The sequence below is a fragment of the Diospyros lotus genome, chromosome 3, assembly GCF_014633365.1.
Source record: "Diospyros lotus cultivar Yz01 chromosome 3, ASM1463336v1, whole genome shotgun sequence".
NCBI lineage: Eukaryota > Viridiplantae > Streptophyta > Magnoliopsida > Ericales > Ebenaceae > Diospyros > Diospyros lotus.
The window spans coordinates 26510547-26523488 of record NC_068340.1 but is presented as its reverse complement, the minus strand read 5'-3'; the positions used below and the strand labels follow the sequence as shown (position 1 = coordinate 26523488).

The 12942-nt window shown below is 37.8% G+C and overlaps 1 protein-coding gene across 2 annotated transcripts in view; it reads right to left on the bottom strand.

The window, feature by feature from the left end:
• Positions 1-12942, bottom strand: part of LOC127797049 (protein IQ-DOMAIN 5) — a 41045-nt gene that overhangs the window by 5162 nt on the left and 22941 nt on the right. For both annotated transcript variants that reach the window (XM_052329536.1, XM_052329535.1), the window contains 2 exons: positions 1029-1256; positions 602-715 (listed from right to left, as the gene is read on the bottom strand). In XM_052329536.1, coding sequence (XP_052185496.1) covers positions 602-715; positions 1029-1256 — 342 coding nt within the window. The remainder of the gene's footprint in view (positions 1-601; positions 716-1028; positions 1257-12942) is intronic.

Below are 12942 nucleotides of genomic sequence, written 5' to 3'. Positions count from 1 at the left end.
AACCTAACAAATAATTATAATATAAAACTTTTAGATCAAAGGTAAGAAAATGACAAAATTCACCCCTCTTTTTAATGCACAGTAGCCTAGGTACTCCACAACCACAACTAGCTTGCTGACATCTGAAAAGCATAGACACGTGCTAAACAAAATTAGTCTACAAACTTTTTTACAGGATCTCCAGAAATTGTTTCAGCACCAGTTGAAATCACTATCAGGAAACATGTATCAACTGTGAAGAACCACATAAAAGTAAATATCCAAGGAACGTTAAGAATGTGATATGGTTTTAGGATAATTATACACATTAGACTCATCAGCTGCAGATTGAGATACTCCAGTTAAAACTTTAAGCATGCATAGTAGCACAAGCAACATTTACCACAGGTGAAAGCTTTCAAAGAAATAGCCTATACAACACAACATGATATCTGAATATCATGGAGAAGTAGAAATGCAGATGCACTGACATCTATATTATTTCCATTTCTGTTCTAATTCTGCCTTGATTCCCCCACTTCCATCTAAAGTTTCAAGTCTCCTCATGTTGGGAACAGCATTTTACCCACAAATTCACGTGCAAAGGCTATCATATCCTTACCTGATGAGCTAAAGCATATGCCATCGCCCTCTCACGCTTGGCAGCTGCCTCCTGCCTCTTTAACAACTTGGCTTGAATGTCTTCAACAGATCCCACAATGTCACACCATCCTCCCTGCACCAAAATCAGAGGCAATATGTAGCACTCAGCAAGTGGAAAATGAAGTAAATAAAATGTATAATCTAAATTACAGCTGGGTAATAAACAAAAGTTTCTTATCCAAGTTATAGAGTAGTGACACAATTAAGGAATTTCTACTTTACCTTTTAAGTATGATAATTAAATTTCAAAATAACGAGTAACTGAACCATATTGCATTAGATTAATTACTTAGAGAAATATAGGTAATATGAACATGAAATATTGTCACACCAATGAAAAAGAAAGAGAAAAAATATGCAACTGGGAGGATCCTAAGGATGCTTACCTCAATTTCCCGAACACGAGTCTCGTGTTCAAGTTGTTGCTGAAGTTTTTGTTGTGCCGTTTGATTTTCCAATGCCAAGCGAACACGCCGAGCTCGAACACGAGCTTGAACCCTCACTAGAGCTTGCATACAACGTAGAGTTATTGCCGCTTGCTTCCTTACAGCATGGCCCCTAACAAGGGCTTGAAGTCTTACCAGACCTTTCAAAGCTCGTAAAGCTCGCCTAGCCTGACAATTATCACCAAAACATTTCACATGATCTAAAAACTCGAATTGAAGTCCTCCTTAGGACTTTTTTAGTAAATATATACACATCAATATATTCTGTGGAGGCTATTAAGATGCATCACAAGCAACCAAAAACTTGCTTTATAGACAGAAAAGATTCCAGGGAGATATAAAGAGCAATCAAGTTTTAGTGCAAACTTAAGAATAAATTGAGGTAAGGATCCATGAGTACAATTCTTATATAAAGTGGTTTTACATCACCAGTAAATAATGCTGAAATTCATAAATTTTAGGTATGTTAGTATCTTCACTTTATTGAGCAGACCAGCGTTGCTTATGGTAAATGTCCATGCTTTATCTTTCTATAGAATTTGGATGGATTTGAGGGAAAGCTACAACAACCATCACAAGCCTTTATCCTACTAGGTGAGATTAGCTGTGTGTTCTAAATTTCCAACCATCTCTATCCATGGTCATATCCTCTATAAGGCCTTTGAGGGGAAAAAATAAATACGAAAAAAGATGTGATAGTCCTTGGGGTATGGGTATTAGCAAGACATACTACTCCCCCATCCTTTTCTCTCCCATATTGGGGTATCCCAATAAGGTTGTGCATTTTGAATGTCATACGCCAAGGTTCATGATGTTATGGAATGACAATATCACCTTTCTAGATGAGTCCAATGCACCTAATAAGGTGGTGGACATTTTAAGAATTCTGAAATGAGCTCATTTGAACACATTCAATGTTAATTAAAAAGTTTGACGTAATCTTGGACAACTCTGCCTATAGATTCCTATTTAGTACAATCTGTCCCAAACCCAAATAAAAGGAGGGTTCCATCAAGTTGCTAGCAATCAATGTAAAACTCGTCAAATCAAACAATATGAATTATAGATGCAGTAATTTTAGGGAGAAGAATTGATGTTTATTCATCATAGTGAACATAATATATATACAACATACATCTTTCTGGTTTCCTAATATATACACTACAATTAGGAAATTATATCTACACTACCTCAGGAAACCTACAGCTAGCTATGAGGGAGAGAAAGAGACTTATTATCTCTACTCAAACTAGGAAATAGGTTAACTTAATAGAAAAGAAAGTTAGAAAATAGGAAACAAAATAATTAGTTGGCTGGTATTCTTGAAATCTCTACACTCCCCCTTCAAGCTGGGCTAAATATGTTGTTCAAACCAAGCTTGCAGCTCAAATCTTCAAATATTTTCCTTGGCAAGGCTTTAGCAAGAATGTCTGCGACTTGACTGTTGGTAGGAGTATAAATAAGCTGAAATACCCCTTCTTCCAACTTCTCCTTGATGAAATGCCTGTCAATTTTCACATGTTTTGGTCGGTCGTGATGAACTGGATTCTTAGCAATGTTGATGGCAAATTGATTGTCACACAATACATTCTCTGGTCTAGCCACATTCATTTTCAAGTCATGTAGTAATCTTCTTAACCATATTCCTTCACAAAATCCTTGAGCCATTGCTCTAAACTTAGTCTCTGCACTGCTTCTAGAGACCACAAACTGTTTTCCACTACGCCAAGTGACTAGATTTTCCCAAACAAATGAACAATATCCAGAGGTTGACCTCCTGTCAAGAATTGAGCAAGCCCAATCTGCATCACTATATATTTCCACCTCTCTATTTGTTATTTTCTTTAACATCAATCCTTTGTCAGGAGTTAACTTTAGATACCTTAGGATGCGATACAGTGCTTCCATGTGTTCTTTAGGATCATTCATGAATTAACTTACAATACTAACAGAAAAACCTATATCCGATCTAGTGTATGACAAGTATATAAGTTTTTCCACCAATCGTTGATATCTCCCTTTATCAACTGGAACACTTTCCTTGCCAATAACTTTGTAGTGGATTCCATGGGAGTGTTTGTAGGTTTGCAACCCATCATACTAGTTTCATTTAGGAGATCTAAGATATACTTCCTTTGGGAGACTGAAATCCCATCTTTTTTTGCAACTTCTATGCCTAAGAAATATCATAGATTTCCCAAATCTTTAATCTCAAACTCTTTTGCAAGAACTTCTTTAAGGAATCTCATTTCAGAAAAATCATTTCCAGTGACAATGATATCGTCTACATAGACAATGAGGATAGAAATTTTACCTCCTAAGGAATGCTTGACAAAGAGGGCGTGATCTGCTTAGCATTGACCATGTCCATGCTTCCTGACTACTTTTGTGAATCTTTCAAACCAGGCTCTACCAGACTGTTTAAGTCCATAAAGTGATCTCTTTAGCGTACATACCTTGTTTTTTGTAATGTTAGTTTCAAATCCAGGAGGAATGTCCGTATAAATATTTTCTTTTAACTCTCCATTTAGGAATGCATTCTTCATATCTAATTGGTGGAGAGGCAAATCCAAATTTGCAGCTAGGGAAAGCACTACTCTAACAGTATTTAGCTTAGTCACTGGGGCGAATGTCTCTTGGTAATCGATACTATAAGATTGTGTGAAGCCCTTTGCCACAAGTCGATACTTATATCTCTTAATCTATATCTTCTCTATATTTCACAGTAAACACCCATTTGCAACCCACATGATTTTTCCATATGGTAATTCTGTAATATCCCAAGTCTCATTCTTCTTCAAGGCTTGAATTTCCTCAAGAATTGCTTTCTTCCACCTTGGTTGTTGAAAGGCTTCCTATATGTTGTTAGGAACCTACACTTTGTCCAAACTTGAAACAAATGTCCTAAGGCCAGGTGGAAGACCCGTATATGATATATAGTTCTGAATTGGGTGTTGTGTGCATGATCTAACACCCTTTCTCAATGCTATAGGCCAATTGAGCTCATCATTGATAGGTTTATCATTGGAATTACCTTCACTTACCCTCATATCTGGGTCAAGGTCTTCGTCGATCCCAAGACATGTTCGTTATTTAATCCTTTCTTGACTAGACTTCCTCCCAAAGTAAACTTAAAGTTCATTGGTACAGGGATAGGAAGGATGGTGACTAATGGGAGGATTTGGATCAGGTTGTGATTGTTGTGGACTTGAATTAGATGGATCAGGTTGTTGCTGTTACCGTTGGCTTGAGATGAAAGGAATGTGCCAAAACTGATATTCCTGAGGATTATTTAGAGTGTCCTCCCCCTGAATATCAGTTTTGGAATAATAGGGCTGAGTTTCAAAAAAGGTTACATCCATTGAAGTGAAAAACAGTTTGTATTCTGGGGAATAACATTTGTAACCTTTTTTATGAAGAGAGTAGCCAAGAAATATGCATTTGATGGATTTGGAATCAAGCTTGCTTCGAAATTGGTGACAAACATGGACAAAAACAGAACAACCAAAGACCTTTAGAGGAAGGTGTGAGAGGACCCGAGAATGTGGGAAAGATTGAAGAAGAAGTTGACTTGGTGTTTGATGGTTGAGGTGTGAGGGAATTCTATTGATGAAATAGGTGGCTGTAAAAATGGCTTCACCCCAAAAGTGTTTAGGGACATTTGAAGAAAATAAGAGTGATCCGGCCACTTCTAAAAGATGTTGGTTCTTACGTTCAACAACCCCATTTTGTTGGGGGTGTATCAACACAAAAGCTCTGATGAATAATGCCCTGATTTGAAAGATAGTCACAAATGATAAAATTGAAGTATTTCTTGGCATTATCAGTTCTCAAGAATTGAATCTTGGCGTGAAATTGACGTTGAATCATTGAATGAAAATTTTAAAAAAATTGACTAGCCTCAAATTTTTCTTTCATAAGAAATACCCAAGCAAGGTGTGTATGGTCATTAATAAAAGAGATAAACCAACAAAAATCAGTAACATTTTTTACACGAGAAAGCCCCCACACATCGCCGTGAATCATAGAAAAATGATAGGATGCTTTGTAGGTTTGGCTAGGATAACTATTCCAAATATGTTTAGAATATTGGCAAATTTCACATTGAAACAAATGTGGATCTTTATTCTTAAACAATGAAGAAAAAAATTTCCTAAGGTATACAAAATTGGGATGACCTAACTTGTAGTGCTATAACATAATTGCACTATTATTATCAAAAGGAAAATTAGAGGAACAAACAAAACTTTCTAAGGATAGACAACTGCTGGGATGAACTTGTTCACTCTGGAGGTCATTCTTTTTGAGGAGATAGAGTCCCAAACATACCTTAGCACTACTAATCGTCTTTCCTGAAGTCCGATCTTGAAATTCACACAAATTATTTGAGAACTTGACCACACAACTGTGATCAATGGTAAGTTTATTGATTAACAATAAATTATAGTCTAAGTTAGGAACCAAGCGAACAATTTTTAGGGTAAGGTCCCTGGATAGAGCTATAGAACCTATCACTACTACCCTTGATAGGGACCCATCTGCAATCTTTATAGTCCAATGTTCATCACAGGGATTAACTCTTGTCAGTAGCTTGATATCTCCAGTCATGTGGTTAGATTCCCCTAAGTCAATAATTTACACAGTTGATAGTTCACGTTTAACATCGAAAGCGTTAGGAAATTACCTTTATGGGCTATGGAACCGAAGGCAACCACTGAAGATTGAGTGGGTTGTGACTGGCCAAACGTTTTTTCCAGCCATTCCATTTGTTCCTTGTTGAAAAGGTTTGGTTCTGAGGCTGTAGTGGTCTCCTCCATAGAAGCTATATTGCCCTGACATTTCCTCTCATGAGCAAGTTTCCAATCTGCTAGTTTTCCGTGCATCTACCAGCAAGTGTTCCTTGTGTGACCTGTTTTATGATAGTGATCACACCAAGGATGCCCCTTTTTTCTATTTGATTGGTTGTTGATTGCCCCGAGTGGTTAGGGCTAAAGTTTCCAAATTTGGAGTGGCAGTCATTGGTATTATTTTCATCTTGCTCTCCTCTCAACGAACTTCAAAAAATGCCTCTCAAATACTTAGAAATTCTGGCATTTGAGGGCGGGGCAAGTCGCACCGGTGGGTTCGGCGTTGTGAGCGATTCTTCCACCACTACCGAGTGGAAGAAGGCCAGAAGGTGAATCTAGTTGCCACTTACTTTAATGACATAGCGGACTCGTGGTTCCAAGGCTAGAGTGGTAGGAGGACTATTTCGATTTGGGAAGAGTTTGTAGCAGATTTTTGTGTCCGCTTTGGGGAGAGAACCATGACCAACTGTGACAGTATAATGGGCTTCTTATTGTATTGTTATATTGTTGTTTATGTCGTTGCTTCTGTTTTGTTTATTGTTGTTAGGCGATTATAAGGTGCCTCAGTGTAAGGGCTCGTTAATAAGGTAGCTGCTATAAATAGCAGTGTCTTCTCTTTGTTGGATTGTATTCCTTTTTGATTTCACTGGTGAATATTGAGAGTTTCTTTTTCTCTCTTTATTTTCAGTTCTAAATTCCTTTCAAGCTCTTGCATACTGTTTCATGGTATCAAAGCCTCTGATGTAAGTCATGAATCCTTCGCTTGTTCAAGGTAATTCCTCCTCTTCACCACCTCACTCGTCATCTACCTTTTCTCTTTCTTCGCAATCTAATTTTGGTGCAATTGTGAAGGCCTTCCAATTCATTCCTATCAAATTGGATTCTGGAAACTATATTTTCTGGAAGGCACAAGTTTTAACTACAATACGCGCCTTCGATCTGTTTCCATTCTTGAATAAGGTTTCACCACCGCCTAAGTATGTTGCTGAGCCTGGTGATAAGGAAGTTGTAGGACCGATGTTGAATCCAAAGTATATGGCATGGTTGCAATCAGATCAGCTCCTTCTTGGCTAGTTGTTCTCCACAATTGATAAGGACGTACTGGCGCAGGTAATACATTACGAGTCGTCTTCTGAGGTATGGTCTACACTTGAGAATTTGTATTCGAGGCAAACTATTGCTAGATCGTTTCAGCTTAAGCAGCAACTACGACTAGTTAAGAAAGATGATATGTCGATTAACAACTATATTCTCAAGATTAAGACAATTGGACATTCGCTAGCTGCTATAGGTGAACCTTTGGATGACAAAGAATTGCTTCTCGCAATTCTTAATGGTTTAGACCATGACTACGAAACTGTAGTCAGCCTGGTGACATACCAAATGAATGATGTAGATTTGGACAAGGTCCAGTACTTGCTATTAATGCATGAACAGAGATTAATTTCTAAGAATTTACCATAATCGACGGTCAGTTTTGATTCAGTCACACCTTCGATGCAAGTTAATTTGACTGATTATAATCAGAAAAGAGGAGCTAATAACTTTCAGAGTATGAGAGGAGGTCAAAATCAGAGAGGAGGTGGTTTTGGTACATAAGGAGGATGTGGTCGAGGTCGTCAGTCTGGTAGACAGTTTTATTGCCAATTGTCTGGCAAACTAGGACATCTGGTTGATCGATGCTATCATCGCTTTGATAGAAATTTCCAAAGATCCTTTGGATCTGTTCCAAACCAAAATAGGTTTGGTAATTCACCAATGAATCCACAGTCAAATTCTAGAGCTTATATAGCCTCCCTAAGTGACTCTAATGAGGTCTACATGAGTGATGTTGGTTTGGTCCAAAGTGCTCACTATAATCAATTTTCTCAACAGCAACAGCCTTTAGATCGACAGCCTTTTGACCAACAGCCATCTTTTTCTGATCAGCCATGGTTTGTTGATTCTGGAGCAACAAATCACATCACTACAAATCTTCAAAATCTCTCATTTCATACTCCTTATAATGGTGGAGATAAAGTATCCGTTGGTAATGGTAAGAAACTCTCAATCTCAAATGTTGGCCTTGGACAATTGTATTCTCATTCTCGGGTCATGTCTTGTATTACCTTACCTAATGTTTTACATGTGCCTAACATGCGAAAAAATTTAATCAGTGTCACTCGGTTAACTATGTAAAGATTTACAACCAAGAAATAGTAGCTAGGGCGAACACGAGAAAGGAAATATGAGAGCTGTATTATTCTTAGATTCAGAAAAATCAATACCGAAAAACAAAATGAAAGCTGCTTATATACACAACAGCTATACATGGTAGCAGACAACTTAACAACAATGAGCGCTAACACAAAGCGCACATAATAGAGAGAAAAGCAGGCTAACTAAACTACAAAGATAAACAATCAGAGATAACATAAACAGAGTAAAGAGGATAAACATAGCTTCCTTTCACATTCCCCTTCAATTGCAACTATCCTCTGTCCAGCTGCCTGGATATAGAATCATCAAAGCTCAAGACTGATTGTATAGGTGACGTCTTGAGATTAAGTCTCTCACACAAAAAACTTGAATCTGCTACTAGGTAGTCCCTTAGTAAAGATATCAACCAACTGATGCAATGAGGGCACATACCGAATTTCAACAATACCAGTTTCAACTTTCTCTCGTACAAAATGAACATCTATTTCAATATGTTTGGTGCGAGAATGAAAAACTGGGTTTTCAGCAATGCTTTTGGCTGCTAAATTATCACTCCATACTATAGGAGTAGAGGCACACTTATAACCCAATTCAGAAAACAAAGATTGCAGCCATAAGATTTCAGTTACTCCTTGAGCTATGGCTCTATATTCAGTCTCACCAACTGATCAAGCAACTACAGATTGCTTACGAGAGCTCCAAACAATGAGATTAGGACCAAAGAACACACATATTCCACTTGTAGACCGCCTGCTGACTTTACAGCCAACATGATCTGCATCAATGTAAACTACCAAAGGTAATCCAAGAGGAGTTGGTGCAAAGAACAGACCCAGATTCAAAGTACCCTTAACATATCGCAAAAGCCTTTTACAAGCAACCCAGTGTTTGTGTTTCGAAGAAGATAAAAACTGGCAGAGTTTGTTTACAGCAAAGGAAAGATCTGGTCTAGTGTAGGTAAGATACTGAAGAGAGCCAATAATAGTGCGATAAAGAGAAGGACGATCAAACAATTCACCCTCATCAGTTAAGGAATTTGTGACATTTATAGGTGTATCACTCGGTTTACAGTCTACCATACTAGCCTTTTTCAAGAGATCCTGAGCATATTTAGATTGAGTGAGATAGATTCCATCCTTAGTTCTATGAGCTTCAAAACCAAGGAAATAATGTACTGAACCCAATGTTTTGAGAGCAAAATTTTTATCCAAACCATGAATGAAATCTGAAATAGCTTGAGAATCTGATTTAGTAACTAAAATATCATCCACATAGATCAAGACAAATAAAACAAACGTAGCAGTTCGTTTGATAAAAAGTGATGCATCAGACACTGATCTCACAAAACCCCATGACTGAAGAGCAATTCTCAGCTTAGTGTACCAGGCTCTTGGAGCCTGTTTTAAGCCATAAAGAGATTTCCTTAACCGACAAACATGTGAAGGAAAAGACTTGTCCTCAAACCCTTCAGGTTGAGACATATATACCTCCTCGGTTAAGTCACCATTCAAAAATGCATTGTTGATGTCTACTTGCTGAATATCCCAGCCAAAAGTCACTGCAAGAGTAAACAGAACCCTGATTGTTGGAGCTTTAATGACTGGACTGAACGTTTCCATATAGTCTACACCCGAGTTTTGAAGAAACCCTTTAGCTACTAATCGGGCCTTGAATTTAAGAATTGAACCATCAGGATTGTATTTAATCCTATACACCCATTTGCAGCCAATGAGATTCATGTTATCAGAATAAAGAACTAGCACCCAAGTACCATTCTGTTTTAATGCTGTAAACTCCTCAGTCATAGCCTTAACCCATCTTGGGTCTAAGAAGGCCTCACGAACAGAGCTAGGAACTAAAGAATTGGTTAAAGCATGAGGAGAAGTTAATTGAAGTTGTTTGGCCTTGGACCTGGTAAGCATAGGATGAATGGAAGGCTGCAACGGAGCTGTGTATCTGGACCGATTAGAAACTACAGGGTGAGAAGAAGAATGAGGTACAGAAACTAAAGGTTGAGCGGCAGTAGGAGAGTTAAGGACTCGATTAGAAAGAGATCTCATGGACTAAGAAGAAGATGAGCTTGATAAGGAAGAGATCCCAGGTTGTGCTACTCCAGAAGGATTAAACAAAGACATAGACTCAAAGTACGAAGTTGGAACACTAGAGGGACAAGAATGAGGAGCAGAATTTGAAGAAAACAAAGAACTATACGGAAATTCATCAAAATTAAATTGAACATGCCGAGAAACATAGATCCGACCCGAAGGATGCTAACATTTATATCCGGCTTGTGTATGACTATATCCAACGAAGACACATTTAATTGAATGAAAATCAAACTTGTGTTTGTTAAAAGGACGCAAGTAAGGAAAGCATGCACAGCCGAAAGGTTGTAACATGAGATAATTTGGTTGTTTGTTGAAAAGAAGTTCAAATGGAATTTGAAACTTAAGAACAACAGAGGGTAACAAATTAATAGTATATACTGTTGTTTGAAAGGATTCAACCCAGAATTTAAGTGGCATATGAGAATGAGAAAGCAATGTCAATCCCATCTCAGCAACATGACGATGTTTAAGTTCGACCACACCATTTTGCTGATGAGTATATGGACATGTGAAACGAGGTTGTATGCCACAGTCATGAAGATAAGGTAAAAATACTTTGAATTCTCCTCCATTATCAGTTTGCAAGGCTTTAAGCTTTGTTTGGAATTGATTTTCAACAAATTTATGGAATATCTTGAAGACATAAAGAGCATCCGATTTAAGCTTTAATGGATATAGCCAAGTATATCGAGAATAAGCATCCACAAAGATGATATAATACCTATATCCCTCAATAGACAAAACAGGAGCTGGACCCCACAAGTCAGAGTAAATCAACTCTAGAGGCTTAGTTGTTGTAATTGGACAATCAGCAAACGGTAATTGACTAAGTTTGCCTACTTTACAAGAGTCACAAAAAACTGCTTTAGAAGAAGAAGAAGGCACACGTATCTTATTAAGAATCAAATGCAGAATATTGGAGGATGGATGCCCTAGCTTGGCATGCCATCTCCGATACAACTGTTCTTTACAAGCAAGCTGAGCATTAGGAGACAGTCCATGACAAAATGGATCTGATCTCTTACATTTATTTGCAGAAGAAAAGGTATTTTGCAAAGAGATTATAGACTGGGCTGAGGAAGATGAAGCAGCAGGAACAAATGTTGAACTTAGCTAATACAACCCATCCTTAAGCGTCCTTGGAGTAGCACTGCCCCGGTACTCTTGTCCTTAATCAAACAAAAACTAGAATTAAACTCAGCAACAAGATCATGATCTCTAGTTAGCTGAGAGACACTGATTAAGTTCTTCTTTATATTAGGAACATGTAAAACATTAGGTAAAGAAATAGAAGAAGTAGGTTTGGTTTGAGTATACAAATGTCCAAGACCTATATTAGAAATTGAGAGTTGCTTACCATTTCCAATAGAAACACATTCACTGCCATTGTAAGGAGAGTGAAGTGATAGGTTGTTGAGAGTAGAAGTTATATGATTTGTAGCTCCTGAATCAACAAGCCAAGCAGGATTGGTGAAAAATGATTGTGTTGCATTATCAATTGGCTGAGAAAAGTGATTGTAAGAAGGCTGAGAAAATTGATTGTAAGAAGGTTGAGAAAACTTATTATAAGACGGTCCTAATATAGTTCCTAGCTCATTCATGTAGACCTCATTAAAACCATTCAGGGAGGCTGAAAAAGCTTGAGTGTTTGGTTGGGAAACCATCTGAGGCCGTCCAACATTCTGATTATACACAAAATTTCTCTGAAAATTGCTATCAAATCGATGATAGCACTTGTCAACAAAATGACCTAGCTTACCACATAGTTAACAATAAATTCTCTTACCAGACTGACGTCCTCGACCTCTTCCTCCTCTAGTACCACCTCTGTTTGACTGAAAACCTCCACCTTTATTATTGCTAAAGTTTCATGGTGTAAATGCAGTCATATTAACATGCATAGGTGAGGACATGACTGATTCTACATTTACAATGGCAGAAGCTACATTCTTTGACTGCAATCTTTGTTCGTGCATTAGTAAGAGATACTGCACTTTTTCAATATCTATCTCATCCATCTGGTAAGTAATTAGACTTACTACAGTCTCATACTCATAATCCAAACCATTGAGGATTGCAAGCAGCAAATCCTTATCACTGAGAGGCTCTCCTATTGCTGCCAGTGAATGACCTATTGTCTTAATCTTTAAAATGTAATCATTAATTGACAAGGCATCCTTCTTCACAGATCTTAGTTGTTGGTTCAACTGGAATGATTTAGCTATAGTTTGACAAGAATATAAGCTTTCTAGAGACATCCATACCTCGGCAGATAATTCACAATGAATCACCTGGGCCGAAACTTTCTTCTCAATCGTGGAAAAGAGCCATCCGAGCAACAATTGATCTAACCACATCCAATTCATGAATTCTGAATTCAACATTGTTACTCCATCCTCATTAGCATTCGGATCAGATATAAATTTTGCAGGAGTCGGACTTTTGTTGAGAAATGACTGAAGATCAAAGGCACGTATCGTAGCTGATATTTGTGCCTTCCAGAAAATATAGTTGTTAGGATCAAGTCGAATCGGTATATAATTGAACGCCTTAGCCATCGCAGTGAAATCAGACTGCAAAGCAGACAAGAACGATGATGACGAGTGAGGTGGAACCAAGGAAGAGGAACATCGATCAGGATTAGACGCCATAAATTCTAGGTTATGGCTCTGATACCATGTAAAGATTTACAACCAAGAA